The sequence below is a fragment of the Aotus nancymaae genome, unplaced genomic scaffold (assembly GCF_030222135.1).
Source record: "Aotus nancymaae isolate 86718 unplaced genomic scaffold, 86718_ANA_hifiasm-v0.15.2.pri h1tg000041l, whole genome shotgun sequence".
NCBI classification, from domain to species: Eukaryota; Metazoa; Chordata; class Mammalia; order Primates; family Aotidae; genus Aotus; species Aotus nancymaae.
The window spans coordinates 23,879,433-23,899,723 of record NW_026988455.1 but is presented as its reverse complement, the minus strand read 5'-3'; the positions used below and the strand labels follow the sequence as shown (position 1 = coordinate 23,899,723).

At 45.4% G+C, this 20,291-nt stretch overlaps 1 protein-coding gene and 1 pseudogene across 1 annotated transcript in view; both read right to left on the bottom strand.

The window, feature by feature from the left end:
* The window catches only part of SHC3 (SHC adaptor protein 3), a 161,909-nt gene that overhangs the window by 40,247 nt on the left and 101,371 nt on the right, over positions 1–20,291 (bottom strand). The window contains exons 6-7 of the mRNA XM_012463356.2: positions 13,597–13,648; positions 1,696–1,822 (exon numbers count right to left, since the gene is read on the bottom strand). Coding sequence (XP_012318779.1) covers positions 1,696–1,822; positions 13,597–13,648 — 179 coding nt within the window. The remainder of the gene's footprint in view (positions 1–1,695; positions 1,823–13,596; positions 13,649–20,291) is intronic.
* LOC105724615 (protein BTG4-like) lies at positions 16,735–17,631 on the bottom strand (annotated as a pseudogene).

Below are 20,291 nucleotides of genomic sequence, written 5' to 3'. Positions count from 1 at the left end.
AATCTCGGTTTACTGCAAACTCTGTCTCCCAAGTTCAAGTGATTCTCCTGCCTCAGCTTCCCAAGTACCTAGGACTACAGACGTGGACCACCATGCCCAGCTAATTTTTGCATTTTTAGTAGAGACGGGATTTCATCATGTTGACCAGGCTGGTCTCGAACTCCTGACTTCAGGTGATCCACCCATCTCGGCCTCCCAAAGTGCTAGGATTACAGGCGTGAGCCACTGTGCCCAGCCTTGTGCATGTTTTCATACTGTTCCCACATATGTATTTATCCATATAGTATATATGCAATCATTTTGGTTTTTAAATTTTCATAAATGGCTCGTATCCATTTGTAACTTGCTCTTTTTTATTCCACTATAAATTTTAAAATTTATGCTGGTAGTACATGTATATTGGTGAATTCTTATTAACTACTATTTCCCATTATACACAAAATAAAACATTTATTTCCCCTCTCTCCTACCTACATTTGGGTTGCTGCCACTGTCTGCCTCTAATTCTTCTATACACATCGTCCTGTCCCAGCTTGCTGAAGTTTCTTTCTTCTTATTGTTTTTTTTTAATGTGATGGCCATTAGGGAGATTTGAATTCTAGCATTTTTAGCCTCTGGAGTGAAGTTTCTAGCAACATGAAAAAAGTGGGTCCTTCAGAGGCCCCTCCAAAATGAATGTCTTTAAGGGAATTTTCCAGGGAAACAGGAAAAGAAATGAAAAGTCTCTCTGAAGAAAGGCAAAGATTGAGAAGGGCGATGAAAGAAGCCTTCATAATCACGAAAGCAAAGGTAGAGTCTGCCTCTAGGACTAAGGCATAGAATGTGGCTTTAGAAGTTTGAAAAAAAGTATAGAGTAAATTTAGGAACAGTAAAGTTTTATTTATAGTGAACACACCATTAGAATAGATTTTCATTATGCAAGTTCAATCAAGGACAGAATATTGAACGACCAATATCCCCCATATTACTTTTCTTTTAATGCTTGATGCTGTGTGGAATATTCTTACAACCTAAGACAACTCAGTGACAGAGCCTGAACATTTTTATAATAAACTAAACATCTCCCAGTTCCTGTTCACAGTCACTATTTTGTTGAACACTTAAAAAAAAAAAAAAAAAAAACCTATGGCACCACTCTTACTCCTATTTCACAGATAAAGCTGCGGAGACGCAGAGAGTTTACAGAACTTGCTCAGGGCCACAGGGAAGGTAAACAAACTACCAAGCTGTTAAGCTGCAAAGGCCAGTGAAGCGGAAACTATGCTGGTAGCCAGCACAGTGCCTCACGGAGGGGACTTCTTGTAGCAGGACTTTGGCTAATCGTGACGACAAGGACAATGGGACACATAGAACCGGTGGTGACATAGACCCAAAGAGGTAACATATGGAAGCATCACATGGCTGCAGAGGAAACAGAACAAAAAAATTATAATGAAGTCGCTTTTTGGTAACCTTGGCGACTGTCACTATAGTTTCAAGAAAATGTTTTTCTACACATTCAAAGCATCATCCATATGTTGGCTTCCATCTGTTGGTTTTCTGTGCCATATCCCGGCACTGACCAGGTGTCTCCAAGCCCAGGAAGCCCTGTGATTAATTGTGCCTGTCCAGAGCATGGCTCAGGGACGCGGATTTAAGAGGAAAGGTCATAAAACCCACAGAGGCTATTGCAAATTGTGTCTCAGCACTACTCACCGGTCATGGAGAGCAGGAATCTTGGTAGGACACTGCAAATACTGCTTAAACCGGAGCTCAAAGGCTTGTCCTATGGAGCCAATGACATCCTGGGCCAGCCCATCGCAGCATTCCAAAATGTGACAAGCTGGGAAAGGAAGTGACATGGGCCTATTAGAGATAGACACTGGTGCTCCCTGGGTTCCTCTACAAAGAGCCCTTGCTGAGGACAGAGGGACAGCGAGGTGCATGCTTCTTCCATTATATGTCCTAGCAGATCCAACCACAGCTTTATCCCTGGGTAGGGAATCCTACAGCTTAAGCATGTCACAATAAGAATGCTTTTCTTAATAGCCTATTGTCTACAAAATTATAGGCTTCATTGTTAAAAAAAATTAAAGAATTTTCAAGTTCAATTTGATGGCCTTAAATTTCTTTAGAGTCTATTAAGCATCAATTCTGACGTCAGTAGGGAAAAATTGTTTAGGAGACTTTAGCACGACAAAGAGCCTAATCTTGGCATGAACCAGGTCCCTTTAAATCCATAAGGCCTTAAAAAATGGGCTGAAACCAGCATCTGTTGAATGAATCTTGATTTATTCAGTGGACTTAGAGCAAGTTGTTCACTTACTTCTTAGTGGGGGTAAAGTGTTGACCCCCATATGTGGCCACTCAAAACAATAAGCAAACCTTTGAAGATGAATATAAAGAGATATTAATGATCAGTTTGCCCACCCCAACAACATAACGCATGCATCTACATAAATTTAAGATTGGATATTCATGCAGATTCTCAGAAAAGCGATTTGTGTCAAAAGTAGATAGAAGTTAGGGGTGGTGGTGGGTCAAAATGAGGCCACTCCGAGGCCGGTGGTGAGGCCTGGAGCAGTCCTTATGCTTGAAGCAGGCACCAGCTGTTACACAAGGACATGCTGTCCTAGTGGCAAGGCTGCGGGATTATCTATGGGAAACCGTCACAGAGAAGAGGGCCAGCCTCTGCCTCATAACAAAGTAGTGCTTTTTCTCCAGGGTACTGGAAAATGTCTCTGCTCTCCAGACCCACGTCCAGAGTGCCCTACCACAGGCATCCACATGTCCCTCCTGAAGGAGCCACAGGGCTGTCGCCATAATGAGGCTAGCATGATCTTTTTACTAATGGGATAAAGGAATTCTCCCTGGGAAGGATGACAGCTGCCTCTCTCACACCCCACCTTTCTCCTGCAGATGCCAAGGAGGGTTCCTCCAAGAGCTGCGTTGATCCCTGCGGTGAGGAGGATGCGTTTCTTCTTGGCTAGTTGTTTCCCAGCCCTGGCAGTAATTAGGGAGACACTGAACTGTGCCCTCCCTATAGGAGAAGCCGGTATATACTGGAAAGAAGAAAGCTATCAGGGAGGGGACAGAGAGACAGATACTGCTGCCTCTGCACTGCGTGGAGCCTCTCAGTGGAACACTGCACTGGGACTTCACCCAGAAGGTAGCCAGCCAGGCCCTGGGGCCTCAGCTCCTTCTCCCCCAGACTCCAGGGCAGGGTGACTTCTGTGGACACATGAAATGTAGTCCCTTGGAAGAGCAAGTACAAATGTATTGCTGCTTTGGGTGGCAACGCAACTCCTTGGATACAGCGGTCCTATTTTAGATATAGCCAAAAGATTTGTCTACAAAGGTTCAGGCGTCCTGGTTGTCATGATTATTGATATTATTTTAGTATTGACATTATTATTTACTAAGTATTGCCCCAGGTAGTCACAAAGCAATACTAAGCAGCTGTTACAGCTGTGCGGGTCATCGGCTGATGCAAACGCAACGTCTTTCCAGCTAAGAAGGAAGGAGGAGTCCCGGCCTGAGTGAGCGAAAGCCAGTGACACCTCATTCCCCCGACCCGTCCTGTGGTTTCCAGCCACGCCCTCCCGAGCCTGCAGTCCAGCATCAGCACCAGCCAATGGGACTGACTGGTCAGTGTTTTGGAGAACCAGAAGAAAGACTGGAAAAGGATCAGAAAGGGTAGACTTTTTTTTTTTTTTTTTTGAGGAGAAAGTAGGTACTCTAGCCTTTAAGATGGAGAATGAAGAATATGATTTATTGAGAATGGGCTGTACAATCTCATCCATATGCCACTAACCTTCTACACACCTGAGAGCACGAAGCCTGGGGAAGAGGCCTCTGTGGGAAGGGTCCAGAACATTTGGAGCAGGTCAGGGCTCAAGGAAAAAGTGCCCTAGCATGCTGAGAAATGGGCATGTTGCTCTAAGTGACTAATAGGGAAGTAGGCCCTGCAGATTGTGAGCAGACCCATGGGTTCTCAGGAATTAACTCACACCTGCAGCTCCTGGAACCTGCCAGAGTCCTCAATGAATGGAGAAAACAAGTCACCTATTGCTTTGGTTTAAGGATTCCTTCTGTAAAATGACCTCTACATGTTCCAGAAACTCACTCCAAATCCAAAATTAAACCTGGACTTTGTCTTTCTGGGCCTGGTATTTCTTCTGAGAGTATTGGCACTTAGCTGAAAGCCACTGTCTTCTAGCCTGCCCTGTGTGATTTGATGTGTGCACCAAATACTGAGGCCTTCCCCAGTGGCAATCATCAAGGCTGCTGGGCTCTGCTGGGCTTCACCTCTCCCTGAGGACATAACAGAACCAAAGATATCATTCACAAGAAATGGAGAAGAAACCAACGAGAGAGATGTGAGTGCGCTGGTGCACAGAATCAAGATCCCAAATGATGCAAAGTCTAAAACATAGCTCAATGCAAACAGAGGTTAGCAAAACAGAGAATTCCACCATCCTTCTCATCTGGGGAAACTGCCCTTTGGAAAAACTCACACCAATGGCCTGCAATAGTTTGTTTACTTAAAAGCAGGGCTCCTTTCCCAACACTGCTTTCTCTCTTGCTTAGCACCAACCAATAAAAAAAAAAAAAAAAAGCTGAAGCCACTCTCTAAGAGGACTAGCCCAAGCTTCCCCGGAGCAGCCACCTGAGCAGTGACATCAGCAAGGGACTCTCAGCAGGTCGTGTCGCAAGGACTACTCCATACCTGAGATGGGCAACTTGAGAGCAAACCACTCTGTTAGGAATGTGTTGTGGCCCTGCAGTCACACTGTAGGAGCCAGGGACATGGTGGCCTTCTACCATATGGTAGCTCCTGGCATGTCAACTCACATCTCCCACTCCCTGAAGAATGGTTGACAGTGGTGGATGAGAAGGCAGTGCTTAGCTGCATCCCAATCTGCCAGACTGCCAGTTCTCAGCTTCCTCATCTCCCCAAATAAGTCCAGAGGCTAGTAGCTGCTCCCAGCTTGGTACTCAGGGCTGCTCCTTGCCATCTGCCAGCCGCAACAGAGCCTCCAGTAAACTGGTACCAATCTTGTTCAGCTGAGCATGCTCTCAACACCCTCCCTGTGACACCTATTCTGTGAGTCAGGGTGGGCGAGTTATGCCACAGTAAGAAACAATCCCAACATTTTTGGCTGAAAACAACCATTTCATTCTGGCTCTCTCATTTCTGGACACCTCTCTAAGGCAGACATCCTCTCATGGTGCCTCAGTGGCCCAGGCTGCTTTGATCCTTTGATCCTGGATCTCAGCACAAGGTCTTTCCCACAACCTGCAGAAGAAAGAGACACCAGGGCTTTGCACCAGGACCAAATGCACCTTCTGTTCTGCTCTCAGCCCACCACACAGAACTGTCATGGGCTTCTCCCAAGCAGAAGGGGGCTGGCAGGTGCCATTCTTTTTTTTTTTTTTTTTTTTTTTTTGATGGGGTCTCGCTTTGTTGCCCAGGCTGGAGTGCAGTGGTGCGATCTCGTCTCACTGCAACCTCCACCTCCTGGGTTCAAGCAATTCTCTGCCTCAGTCTCCCAAGTAGCTGGGATTACAGGTGCCCGCCCTTATGCTCGGCTAATTTTTTGTATGTTTAGAAGAGATGGGGTTTCACTATCTTGGCCAGGCTGATCTTGAACTCCTGACCTCATGATCCACCTGCCTTGGCCTCCCAAAGTGCTGAGATTACAGGAGTGAGCCACTGCACCCAGCCTGGCAGGTGCCATCTTCTGCAAGTTTGGAAGGATAGGAGAGCAGGATACTAGGAATGCTCATCACACCCACTGAACCCCTTCTCTAAGTCACAGGTATCCAGGCTGCTTCTCACTCATGCCTACCACAAAGAACTCTCCCGCCATGCATCCCCAATTAGTGTCTATTTATAAATTATGAATGTACATTCCTGTATTAATATTATGTGTATTATAAAAATGTCTTTAAAAAGATATCTTTTTATCTTCAAAAAGGATAAAATACAGAGAATAAAAGTTTAAGCTGTCTCTTTAGCCCTGAAAGCATTACACTGTCAGTCAGTATCTCAAGACACAAGCACATTAGGTGTGATCCATCATTATTACAGTGTATAAAAATTCATCTTTCCATCCTGGAAATCCATTTCTTAACTGTCTTGAATGGAAGGGCTGATTTCTTACCTTACATGAGTAATGATCAGAGTTTTTACTGTGAAATCAGCCTGTGAAGTTTTCAAAGTGGAAATAAATGTTATCAGATCTTTCATTCATTTCTTTCTTCTTTCTTGCTTTTTTTTTTTTTTTTTTGACAGAGTTTCACTCCTGCCACTCAGGCTGCAGTGCAATGGCGTGATCTCGGCTCACTGCAACTTTTGCCTCCCAGGTTCAAGCCATTCTCCTGCCTCAGCCTCTCGAGTAGCTGGGATTACAGGCACCCACCACCACACCCAGCTAATTTTTAGTAAAGACAGTGTTTCACCATGTTGGTCAGGCTGGTCTTGAACTCCTGACCTCAAGTGATTTGACAACCCCGGCCTCCCAAAGTGCTGGGATTGAAGGTGTGAGCCACCATGCCCAGCCAGCTCTTCCATTTCTTTCCAGCTTTCCATTTTCTTTCATTTCTATCATGGCAATGATGAATATAATCCCTAATGTACAGTTTCTCTCTGAGAGGTTTAGTTCAGTTAAAACTATTTCACACAAGCTGAGAACTCACTTCACTTCGCCACTGCACCCCACGTCCCAGCACATGGGCTGGAAGCAGAGCACCCTGCCCGCTGCACAGCCATCTTGCCCCTCCTCTGCTATTACGGGCTAAGGCCATCCTCAGTTTCCAGATTAGAACAGTAAGCTGATGCTCCAGCCTTCAGGTCCCTCACAGTGGGCTGTTTCCACACTTCTGGCATAGGCCACTGCCTTGGCGAGCTTTGTGTGAACAGCCGGACCCTGCCTGAGCCAGGGCAAAAACTTCTCGGTATCCATGCTCCACTCTCAGGAATTCATACCCCGGCCCCACACTTCACTGGTGCCAGGTGCTGTCCATCGGCCTCCCCAGGGTGGCTCAGCTCCTGTAGTCCATCTGGGGTTCTCCAGCGGCTGCTCATCCAGACACCAGTTGCCTCTGATCCAGCCATGTTCCAGAGCAGCTGGGCAGGGCACAGGGAGCCTTGGAGACAGTCGAAGTCACTACTCAAATGAGGAAAAATCCTGCTGAACAAGGTCGACTATCTTTTCATCTTAGTGATCTGATAACCCACATCCCTTAAAAGGAATATTGAAAACTACTGAATTCTATTGGAGAGATGAGGGCTCCTCAATCTCAGACTGCTCAGCCAACCGTAGGTTGTTTATTCAATGTAGCCAGGCACTCTGAATTGATCCAATTTTCTTTCCTTTTTTTAAAAATCAGAGATGAGTAAGAAATCCAACATTCAGCCACCCTGCTATGAAGAGTTCCTTAATACTTGTCCTAGTCCCAGATAGGGAAATTAAATTAATAAGGATATAGCATTTTGCACCCATCAGATTTCTGGGAATCGAAAAGTCTGAAAAGGCCAGTTATTGAACAAAAAGAGCCCTCGTATACCACTCATGGGATTATAAAGTAAAATGACCATTTCGGAAAAGCTGAAGCTGTCCAAAACAGTGATTTGGCCTCCAGGTACATACCCTAGGGAAATTCTCGCACGAGACTACAAAACCAAATGTGCAAAATATTTACTGAAGACTTATTTAGCAGACATTGTTTGAGCATCTACTGTGCACAAGCCTCTGCCTCAGGATCTAGGGAGAGTTTCAGTGGACACTGAAAGTCAGTACATAACAATATACCTCTGTAGTGGCTTGAAGGGTGGCCCCCCAAAAGTCATGCCTTGAGCATCTGGAACCTGTGAAAAGGGTTTTTACAGGTGTGGTTAAGTTAAGGATCTTGAGATGAAGTCATCCTGGATTAGAGGATGGTGGTGGAGGATGTGGTGGAGGATTTGGTGGAGGATGTGGTGGAGGACAGTCATGGAGGACACGATGGAGGACATGGTGGCGGACAGTGGTGGAGGACAGTGGTGGAGGATGGTGGTGAAGGATGTGGTGGAGGATTTGGTGGAGGATGTGGTGGAGGACAGTCGTGGAGGACACGATGGAGGATGTGGCGGAGGACAGTGGCGAAAGACAGTGGTGGAGGACGGTGGTGGAGGATGTGGTGGGGGACAGTGGTGGAGGACGTGGCGGAGGACAGTGGTGGAAGACAGTGGTGGAGGACGGTGGTGGAAGACAGTGGTGGAGGACGGTGGTGGAGGATGTGGTGGGGGACAGTGGTGGAGGATGGTGGTGGAGGATGTGGTGGAGGATGGTGATGGAGGACATGGCGGAGGACGTGGCAGAGGACAGTGGTGGAGGACGTGGCGGAGGACGGTGGTGGAGGACAGTGGTGGAGGATGGTGGTGGAGGATGTGGTGGAGGATGGTGATGGAGGACATGGTGGAGGACAGTGGTGGAGGATGGTGGCGGAAGACGGTTGGTATAGGATGGTACACAGGATGATCGGGGAGGTGGCACCAGAGGTGGCACTGGAGAAGATTCTTGAAGGGAGTCAGAGAGAGAAGTCCAGGAAGGTTGATGGGAGAAGGCCCAGGCCCAGGGCCCAGGAGGCAAGAGCTTGCTTGGCACAGTCAGGGTCAAGGAAGACCTGGAAGCCAGTGTAGCTGGAGTGGCAGGGAGAGGGGATCATAGGATGAGAGATGGGATGGAGTGGGAGTGAGCTCACAGAGGGTCCTGTGGGCATTGGGGAAATGGGACATTTTATTTGGAGTGAGCAGAGGAGGAACAAGATTGCACCATTTTAAAAGGATCCTTCTGGCTCCCGTGTGAACAAAACCCTTTAGAGAGGAAAAACAGGCACACAGTGACCTGCTGATGAACTGTGGAGCCTGTCAGGGGGCAGCAGGGCAGTAGCAAGGACTGGTAAGATGGAAGGCTTTGCCAGCAGTTGCAGGTGAAGAAAAGAAGGCCGAGAACTGGGGAAGTCAGGGAGGGGGTGCTGTTGATAGCGACCAGCGGGTGCTCTGCAGGAGGAAAGTGCTGGACTTATCTGTGACTGCCTACGTTTGAGAGGCCTGTGAGACTCCCAAGTGGAGATCCAGAGCTGGCTTTCAGGCAGAGGCCAGGGCTGGAAAAATGTGCTCAGCAGTCTCAGCCCAGGCATGGTATGTAAAGCACAGAGCCTGGCTTTGTTTGTAAAAAACACTGCTCATAGTAGCCAAAAGTGGGAAATATCCATCCATCAGGAAATTCACCTGCTACCATGTCATTCGATGGAATATTTAACCACCTGGTTAAAAAACATAAGTCATTGCTTTCACCTGTTATACACGTGAGGCTTTGCTACCAAGAAAGAGAAGTTAGAAGCAGTGCTGTGTTACTTCCACCAATGAGTTCATAATATGTAAGGCCTCTTCCAGCAAGTCACCTCTTGGGGCCAAAGGAAACAGAAATCCTTTTGTTGAAACCACTGTATTTGAGAAGCCCAGGATAAGTAAGCTTCACTGTGGGAAGCATCGTCTTACCCATGTCAGCTCCCCACTCAAGTCCCCTCAGTCCTAAGACCTCCTGTTCTTCAGAAAATCTTGGGAAAAGAGCACCAAGATGTCTTAGGAGCTGGTGTTCAGGCTGGATACGTGGGCTTCTCTCCCATTGGGTCAGCACCACCTAAGCACAGCCATCACAGTTTATCGGAGGTTTTTGCCTTCCGCAGTTTCAGTTACCCATGATCAACATCAGTTCAAATATACACTACATGGGAACTTTCCGAAAGTTACAATTCATTAGTTTTAAATTACACACTATTCTGAGTAGTGTGATAGAATCTCATGCCATCTTGTCTAATCCATCTCAGGATGTGAATCCTCCCTCTGTCCCGAGTATTTGCACTGCATATGCTACCTGCCTGCTACTCACTTAGTATCTGACTCAGTTATCAGATCAAGAAAACATAGTATGTGTAGGACTCGGTGCTGTTTGTGGTTCCAGGCATCCACTGGGGGGCTTGGATGGAACATACTCCCCCAGATAAGGGGGAACTACTGTATAGAAAAGGACTTTCCATATCTCGGTCCAGGAAGTACCAGAGGGCACCTGATCAGGGATACTATTACGATGATAAATTATACGAATTACATGCCTTCTGTAGGTAGTTATACGTCTGATTTCAGCATCATCTATGCCTAATTTGAGCATCATTTGGTAGCTACTTTTGTGACCCAAACAGTCCATTTGGAACTGTCTAACATATACATAAGGTTGTAGGGGATGGGAGTCACCCAGTAGTAATGAAAGTTCCAGTGTAAAAAGAAAATGGTATGTTAGAATGCAGCAAAGCCTGACTTTCTAACAGCTGCATCCCAACAGGTAGCAGTAGTCATCGCCTAGGTCTCCTACCGGTCCTGACTGTTAGCTGTAATTTACCAACTTCATGAAACGTGGCTCATCTTCCACCCTTATCTCTTTGAGATGGTGATGGTGGTGGTGGTGGTTACCATCCAACTCAATGACTTGGGTCAGAGAGCTTTTGTCCTTTGATTGGATTAACTATAGAAGCAATGGATTCTTGACACCAGAGAGACAAATACAGATTCTCATTAGAATTATTCTAGATTAACCACACATACATGCAAGAATGGAGAAGCAGGAATCAGCATGGAAAAAGACAAACAATAACAGCAGCAAAGGACTTGAACCCACCACTGTAAAATTTTATAGAAGACTTTCTGGGATGGGTCTGTCCCTGATGGTCCCCAGGGGCTGTGCCTGCAGCCACAACACTACAAGGCCTGCTCATACACATACATCTAGGAGCCTCTGTGTGGGGACTTGGACGTTTAACCGTCCAAATAAGAACATTCACACCCAGAATTTCTTGCTACTGTGCCCAGTGGTAGAGGTCAATCTTCCTAAATTAACCCCTCTACATGGCCTAGGGGAGGAAGAAGGAAAACAGAGCAGGTGGGAGAAAGCCCTGCCACTGGCTCCTTCATAGAGGAAGTCATCCTAATAGGGACACTGATGAGATGGAGCAGAGCGTGCTCACAGCTGGGCTGCTGGAGGGACGCAGCTAGACCCTCCATCCCTGCCCACACTGTCATCCGAGACGCGGGACCTACTCACATGTGGTGAAAGGAGGGCTGAGGGATAAAGATGGCTGCAAATTCCTTAACACTCTTTCCTTGAAGGGTACATGTGGCTTCCTTCCCCTTGCGTCTGAGCAGGCTGTGACAGCTTTTTTTTTTTTTTTTTTTTTTTTTGAGATAGAATCTCATTCTGCCACCAGGCCAGAGTGGAGTGGTACAATCTCCACTTACTGCAACCTCCGCCTCCCGGGTTCAAGTGATTCTCCTGCCTCAGCCTCCTGGGTAGCTAGGATTACAGGTGTGCACCATCACACCCAGGCAATTTTTGTATTTTTAGTAGAGACGAGGTTTCACCATGTTGGCCAGGCTGCTCTCGATCTCCTCACCACATGATCTGCCTGCCTCAGCCTCTCAAAGTGCTGGGATTACAGGCATGAGCCACCACGCCTGGCTGACAGCTGTGACTAGTAAATCTATGGTGGAAGCAGTGCTGAGCCTGGCCTTTCAGAGCTCTGGAAGCATCTGCTCTGGGTCTCATGGAACCTAAAGCTGCCATGTAGAAAGCCCTACTTCCGTGAGGGATGAAGGGGCCACTTGGAGAGTCTCTGAGATTCCATGGAGAGGGCTGAACCTATAGTCATCCTTGCCAAGGTCCCAGGTGTGGAAGCGAAGCCAATTTAAACCTTCTAGACTAGCCCAGACTCTAGCTAAAAACCATTCGATGACCCTTGTCGATGCCACTTGGGCAGATGAACTGACCAGCTGAGACTTGCCTGAATTCCTGACCCACATTCTATTATAAAATCGTGGTTGTTAAGCTGCTAAGCTTGAAGTAGTTTGTTACAGGCAACAGATAGGTGGAAGTAGCGAGCGAGCATCTCCCACTAACTATCTCAAACAAAGGGCCTGTCTTAGCCTGTACTGCTGTAACAACACCACAGGCTGGTGACTTCAACAACAGACATTTGTTTCTCACAGTTCTGGAGGCTGGAAGGTGCCAGCAGATTCGGTGTCTACTGAGGGCCCTCTTCCTGGTTTGCAGACAGCGCTTTCTTGCGGTGTCCTCACGTGGGTGGAATGAGGGTGAGGGAGCTCTCTGGGGTCTCTTTTACAAGAGCACCAAACCCATTCATAAGGCTTCCCCCTCATGATCTAATGACCTCCCAAAGGCACCACCTTTCACTGGGGCCTTTAATTAATGCAATACCATCATATTGTGGGTTTCTATTTTAACACGTACATTTGGGGGTGATGTAAACATTCAGTCCATAAGACGGCCCCTGTGTTGGTGGGGCCCTCGAGCACCAAAAGCAGTGCAGAGCCTCCTCTGCATCATAGGTCGGCACTTGTCTTCACAATATCACCGCATGCAGACCTGAGAGAGCCTGGTGCAGCAGCCATGGGACATGTGGAATCCATCCTTATCCCAGGATGCTGGGCAGGGACTGTATTGTGGGCAGAAAGTACCCTAGGTTTGCCCCTGAGAAATGAAGTCAAATGACTCAGGGCTAAACTGCTTCAGGATCTGGACCTAAGTCTTATTTCCCGGACTAGGCGGTGCCTTGAAATCACCTGAAGAGCTTATAGAAAATATTGTTGCCTGGGCCCCACTCTCTGAGGCCTGAGCATTGAGATTTTTGTAAGGTCCCTAGACGGTGGCGGGGGGGACAGTTCTCCATAGAGCCACATCATGGATTGGTTCATCTGTTCCATATGGGCTATCTTAAAAATATGTCCAAGATATGGCATTGCAGGGTAAGGTAGCAAAACAGAATATTAGAATCTCATTTGTATTAAAATGTTAAAAAGAGAGCATATGTATACGGATAAAAATTATGCAAAGCAAACTAGAAAATCTTGGTACCTAGGGTAGGAGGGTAGTGAAGGAAGTGCTGTTTTGTGTTGTTATTAATTCCGTTTGTAATTTCACCAATGAGTTTTAAATTGCAGCTGTGCTGCCTGGAACTTCAGGGTAGGGCGCCTTGGTCAGTCCCACCCACCCCAGGCATGCTACCATCCAATGGGCTTTGGTTTTATAAATGATTCCTCCCATCCAGCCTGTGCCTGAGGACTTAGAAGCTGAAAGGGGTATAAGCAGACACTGGCCTCCAGGGCTGCCAGGGCAGAGTGAAGTAGCTCAGGGTGGCTTAGTGGGCACTGAGCACACACCAGGAGCTGAAGTGGGGCAGGAGGACAGGCAGCAGGTGGAGTCTTCCAGGTGTAACCGAGGCCACTGTGAGAGTATGGGCAGGGGGGCTGCTTGTGTGTAAATCGATTGTGCCAAACTAGCAATCTGGATACAGGTGTGTGTTTGGTGGTCAGAGACGTCCAGTACCTCCTAGCTCAAGCCAGGAGACCTACAACCCTTGCAAACCTCATTCATCCTTAGCAATACAAGATAGCACTGCTCATTTGTGGGGAGGAGGCTGAGATAATGAGGACCAGCTCGTATATAATGTGAAGGCTGGCTGTACACAAATGAGAGATGATAAGGGTCAAGCACCACTTACCTCTGCGATTAACAGGGTCCTTAGCCACATATGCAACATAATCAGTTGTGTCCTGTTAAAGAAAAAAGAGATGTCTATATCACTAATCACAAATGAGACACCACACAGTTAGGGACACGGGGCATGAATCAGAGAGTCTAGAGGGACTCAACTACCACACAGCTGAAGAATCAAATGCTGCCTAAGGAACTGCCCACAGAAGACTCAAGCTATATAATGTGAGTAGCAACCACCCAGAGGTCTCACATTGCAGACTTTGACTCAGCAGGTCTAGGTAGGGTCTGAGGCCCTGCACTTCTAACCAGCTCCCATGTATACTGAAGCTGCAGTGTCTCAGTATCCATGGGAGCTGGTTAGAAGGGCATTCACACTTTGAGCAGCAAGGAGAAAAGGCATGTCGGATTGCCTGAGACACTTTAGAAACACTGATACCTGTGTCCCAATGTGCAGATAATCTGATTTAATTGGTTTGGATGTGAGGCCTTCGCCTTAGTTTTTAGATGCTCCCTAGATGACTGTAATGTGAACCAAAGTAGAGAACCACTTCTTTCACCTTTGTCTACACCAGTGGTTCTCCAGTTTGAGCTGGTATCAGTATCCCCTGCAGGGCTTGTTAAAATAGAACACTGAGCCATGCCCGAGTTTCCAATTTGGTAGTAGTTCTGGGGTAAGGGCTCAAAATTTGCATTTCTGACAAGTTTCTAGCTGCTGCTGGTCTGGAGGCCACACTTTGAGAACCACTAGGCTAGAAGAAAACCAGAGTGAATATTTAAAGGCTGACTGCCAACACTGCCTTCGTGGTGGATGAGATGTAATGGTTCTTTTCTTCTTGGACATAAATAGTGATCTTCATCCTTTAATATGTTTTTAAAATATGAGCCCTACTTAGAAGTCTCATCCCTGTGTATGAAATGTGAGTTTCTTTGCCTGCCTTCTCACGTAATCAGTGCATAGGGGAAAGGGTGACCTCAAAAGTAGACCAAGGCAGCCATGTCCGTTTTAATTCCTAAACAAATAAGCAGAGGAAACTATAATTCTCTTGAAAGCAGGAAGGACTCCTCTGCAAAGTTGATATTTTCAACATTCAAGTATCCATGGGGCAACTGGTAAAAGTCTACCCCATTCAGGCAGGCATTTCCCAGATGCCATTGCTTTGAAGGGTTTTCAGGTTATTGATACACTCCCGATATTGCCAGAACCAAAAAGCCTCTGTCATGACTTCCTCCATTGCTTTTTCTGTGGGCAAAGGAGACATCTCTTTCTCTCTACACAGTGCCCTACAAAGCTCTCCAAGGAGAGAGGGATGAGGGAGAGAGTGAGTATGGGGCAGGCATGTCACTGTTGTGGGACATCTGCTGTCAGATCAGGTGGGTGGTGCTGGGCACTTCTCCACACACCATCCTGCTGGATCTTACACAGCCCAAGACCACACCAGTGTAGAATTCTTCCAGCGGTTCCTGAGATAATGGTGCTGTTTCCCCAGTCACTCAGCTGAGCTGTTTTCTTTTCTGCTCAGGACACTGTTCTCTGGTGTATTCACAGACTCACTAGGGAAAGGAAGTGAAAGATCATCCACCTGGTCAAACTGGCTTCTGGTCATTTCCATCAAGGACGATCTGGTCAGAATCTGAAGTTATTGGCAAAAACAAGGGTGACAGCTTGTATTCATAGACATTTCCTGAACTCAGGAGACGTGAATGTCAGAAGGATCCTTAGAGAGCATCTAAGAGAGCGCCAGTGTTTCTCAAGCTGAAAACCATGAAACCCTTGGGTTGGACAGGTGTTTTCTCCAGTGTTTGAGATGTTACCAGCATTTTTTAAATTTTTATTTTAATTTCCTGATTATCTTAAAAATTAACACAAGAGTATCTGGGATCATTTAGATGATCACTGTGTTATCAAGTTCTGCACACAATTTCAATGCCAGGATTTGCAATCGGGCTTCCAGCATTATGAGTGCTAGGTTTTCAAAGAATTAGAAAGAAAAGGACACAGGGAGGTTCCTTTGCCCACATACAGCAAATTGACATTACATTTGTACATGATGTACAACTGAGGTTTTTGCTTGAATAGAAGAAATTAGTGGAAGAATTGAGTCATCCAGGTGCCCATGGTAATGGAGAGACATTGAACTTAAAAGATTCTGCCCCATGGTGGCCAGGCCAGCATCACATTGAGAATGGAGACTTAGTTTCAGCAAATTTTGTCCATGATAGCAAAGTAATATTACATTAAATGTCATTGGCCTTACAATGTTTACTTCTATTTAACCTTCATTTTAAGTAGGGTTAGAGTTAAATAAAAAGTATGAACATAAGAAGTTTATTTTTAATTTATTTTTGCACATATTCAGGTAACAAAATTAGAGTCAGCATTAGTAATGAATACAAGGACATTTTTTTTTACATTCTTACTCTGGCTCAAAGTGGGGAAGGAGGGAGAACAGAGAGACATAATATGTCCCTGTCTCTCAGATGGTCAATGGCTAAGCTTTTTTGATGCCAATATTCATCTTTTTCTGGCAGAGCAGGCAAATATATTACCATTCAAAACAATGTTTTTGTCATCCTAGCACTCTAAGTTCCAAAGACAGAGCTGCAAAGTGCTGTTCTGTGTCTATGCTATCCCTGTTCCCACTCCCCTAGACACTCTGAGCCTGGCCATTGTTCTGGCATTCTTATGGTGGTCTTTTAACACTGCTAATTACAGTAGGTTATGACTACACCATGCCCTTTTTAGAGGGGAATTAATAACATTTTCTCGTCTATCTTGTTTGTCGTTTCAAAATACCATTTTCCTACTGAGTAAACTGAAGCATTAAGCAATAAGTGACATGTACACTTAGCAACATAGAATTGTCAGCTTTATTAAAATGTCTCCCAGTTATGTGCTAAATCCTACTTTTTAAAAAAACATTTATTTAAACCATTACTTTTCATAGTTCATCAAGTCTTATTACAGGTCAATACCTTCATTCCATTACCGTACTGGGTACGTTCGCGAATATTACATAAAACTTCATTTAAAATTAAATAAGAATTAAAAGTACAGCTAAGAACAGAGTCATGATCTGTATGAGAGGATCTACCATTGTGCACCCTAGTCCCTAATATGGTCATTTTTTGTTTCATGGGCCTCTCAACCTTAAACTCATTTTTATTTTAGAGAGAATAAAAGTGCTCCTTTGAGCTCTCGCCCACCACGTGCCCAGTCGCTGCGTCATCGGCGTGTGTTGACCCAGTGGTACCTGTCCACCCGGTGCACGGCAGGCCTGTAACACTTAGGGTGCTTCTGCGAGCCATGGTGTTTCCCAGGAGGCCAACACGGCTGTCCACCACATTCTTTTTGCCGAGTATTTGGAACCAAGATTGAAAGGGCTGTTTCAAGTTTTCAACCTGATAAATATTCTTTGGATTGCTGACTTTAGGAATGACATGAGGTTCCTTGCTACAACTTTCTTCATGGCAGGATGTGCCAGAGGAATCGTCCGATGAGGCTCTACTAACTGCATAACTGATCTGTTGACACAGTTCCCATTCCTCCCATCTGCCTTTAAAAGAAGCAACTGTAAATGGATGGCTTTTCTCACCATACCTACAGCACACTTCAAAGGGATCTACGCATATGGTCAGATCCTTTGGAAGTCCCAGGTGAAAAAAATCCACCTTATTCTCCGCACACACTCTTTCTAGAATGGGATCTTTATTCTGATTGTTGTTTACCCTGATGCACCTGAAGGCTTGCCCTTTAGAAGGGCAATCAGAGTGCCAGTGACTTCTGTATGTTTCAAACAAGATCGTCATCAGCTTTTCTGCAAAGTCTTCTATTTGCTTTTTACTTAGTTTATCATGTTTTTTCACCAACCTTGTGACAAAGAAAACTGTTGTTGCAATTTCATCCCTCGTGATTCAAGAAAAATAGATAAGAAGGTCAACAAAAGCTCTTTAGCCCTCTAGAAAAGTGAGAGTTAGAAGACCAACTGCACGATCCCCTTTGTTTCCAACTCTCACCCACACCTCTATGTGCTAAATTCATGGTTACAAATCAATTTGGAATGGAATCTCATGCACAATGTAAAATGCATTTGAATTTGTTTAAATGGAAAGTAACGAAGCTTCCTGTCCTGTGTTATGACATTTTATAAACCAGAAAAAAGAAATCACAGAAAATATAAAAGGTTGTGGATTATTTTAAAGATTACTAAATGTTTCCAATTTTTTTTTAAATAAGAGGCGATGAGGAAATCTGAAAAAAAAAAAGTATAGTCCTGTGTACATCCTGAAAATAAAATAGTTTCGACACAAACCAGTGTATTTGGCTTCCAACAATCTAGATATTTGTATCTTCACTCACAATATCAACATTAAAACAGCTTTAAGAAAAGCTCTTGAAGGAAGCTATTAATGCAGATCTACAAGACATCTGCCTTTTAACTGTCACACTGGGTTATCCTCCAAATTTAAGAAACAATGGTTCCAAACATCACAAGGGGCAAGCAGTCAGGCAACCACTGCAAATTAGGCAGCAAACAGGCGGACAAATACATTTAGACAGCATCTGAAGAAGTGCTCCTTGGGCCAGGTACAGTGGCTCATGCCTATTATCCCAGCACTTTGGGAGGCGGAGGCAGGTGGATCACTTGAGCCCAGGAGTCTGAGACCAGCCTGGGCAACATGGTGCAACCCTCTCTCTACTAAAAATACAAAATTAGACGGGCGTAGAAGCATATGCCTGTAGTCCCAGCTACCCATGAGGCTGAGGTGGAAGATCACTTGAGCCCAGGAAGTCAAGGCTGCAGTGAGCTGTGATGGTGCCACTGCATTCCAGCCTGGGCAATAGAGTGAGACCTTGTTTGATGAGTTCAACTGGGGAAGACTTCCACTTTCTAAATATGCATCTCAATGAGGACTTTCATCTTACAATACAATGTAAGAAATTATACGGATTAGAAAGAAAGGAAAGGCATGACAAGGGAAGAGAAGAAAAAAAAAGAAGGGAAAGGCATTGTGGCTGACTTTTAACAAGAAGACCCTAAGTATGAAAAAGGGCCCAAGTCACTTGACCCTATGGAAAGGCACAGCCTCAGGGCTAAACAGTGCTCTGACCATCCTTTGACAATTTAGCAGAGATATAAGGGTAAAGAACCATCTGTTGGGTGGGCAAATCCTTTCCCTGCAGAGGGATCTTGGCTTAAAGGTCTGAGATGGGGTTGCTGGGTAGCAATGGGGCCCCAGCCTCTCATGGCAGCTCCTGCCAGCCCAGGCAGGAGCGACGCCCAGCATGGCCATGATATTCGCCTCTGGCAGCTGCCCCAGCAGGACAGGGAGAAGTACTGCTTCCCTGATGCCGAGATTGGTGGCCTGATTGTATGGTTCTTTGGAAACGTCAAGGCTCTGGAGTCTACCTTTGAAGTTGCTCCTTCAATTTGGCTTCCAATATGCCAACAGCAATTTTCTAATCCGGTTTCCAAAATAGAAGGGATAGGAAAAGAAAAGTAGAAAAGTCACAGGGAAAAGCCCCTCCTTAGGCTAGAAAAAGACAGGGTCCCCAACCTTGAGATGAAGAGATCTTGGACCAGTCAACTTTTATGTAACATCTGAAAATTGTCTACTCATAATTTGGCTAAAGAATGCAAAACACCAGGACATTATTTTATATTAAAAGCCTATTTAACACTAAAAAAGTAAAAAGGATGTCTTCTTAGGATATAAGATAATTTTTCAATTGAATAAATTCAGCTCCAGGAAAAACTGACTCTATTATCTTAATTTTAAACCTTTTCTCCAAACCAGTGGAAACTTTACCTAGACTCATGAAAATTCAGATGAGAACATTCTGGAGGGTGAGCCTTCCTCTTCCTCACTTCTGGAAAGGGCTGACTTTGTTTTCTTCCCTTCCCCTTCTGTGCCTCACTCCTTTGTGACCAATTTCCTGCCTGGTTTCTTTGCAGGCCTGGGCTGTCCACAGCAATGGATACTGCCCTGCCCCAGGAGCAGGAGGTGGTTTTCTGAGTTCACCTTCATAACAGTTCAGTTTAGATGACATGGCCACTCTGAAGCTGAATGCTGACATCCTATTGTAGCATTCCCACCCAAATGTGGGAAACAAATTCCCTTGTTATTCCACCTTCCTCTTTAAAGATATTAAGCAAAAATAGAATGTTCTCATTCTGTTCTCAAGTCTCCCTCTTACTCTCGCTCTGCAACTCCCTCCTTGTTGGCAAAGCAAACTATTAAAGGCTACGGTATTACCCTTGGAGAGAAAAATGCCGATTTTAAGTGGCTATGAATAAAGCAGACTAAGTAAATTCATGTTCTTCAGGCAGACTTAAAATATTAATATGGAGTTCAAATAAACAAAAAGTAGGTCGAGGGCAGAGTGACAGCGTGAGAAGCCCGTGGCAACTCTCAGGCCTGGGGAGCTGTTTCATCACCTCGTAAGATTGCCAGTGCTTCCAGGATTTTCAACAGCTTTTGGCTAATGTAATGAAAACTAATGTAGGGTCCTTGTCCCAGGTTACCCCTAAAAATAAAATGATGGCCAAGATGACCTTTTTTGGAAATCAGGAGGGGGAGATTAGTTGGCATCACAATTAACTTTTTTTCACAGTGTCTTGCAAAGCACAGTTTTGAAGCAGGGATCGATCCCTTCTCAGAAATTCTCAACAAGAGCAAGAGTATCCCAAGGGTACTTAC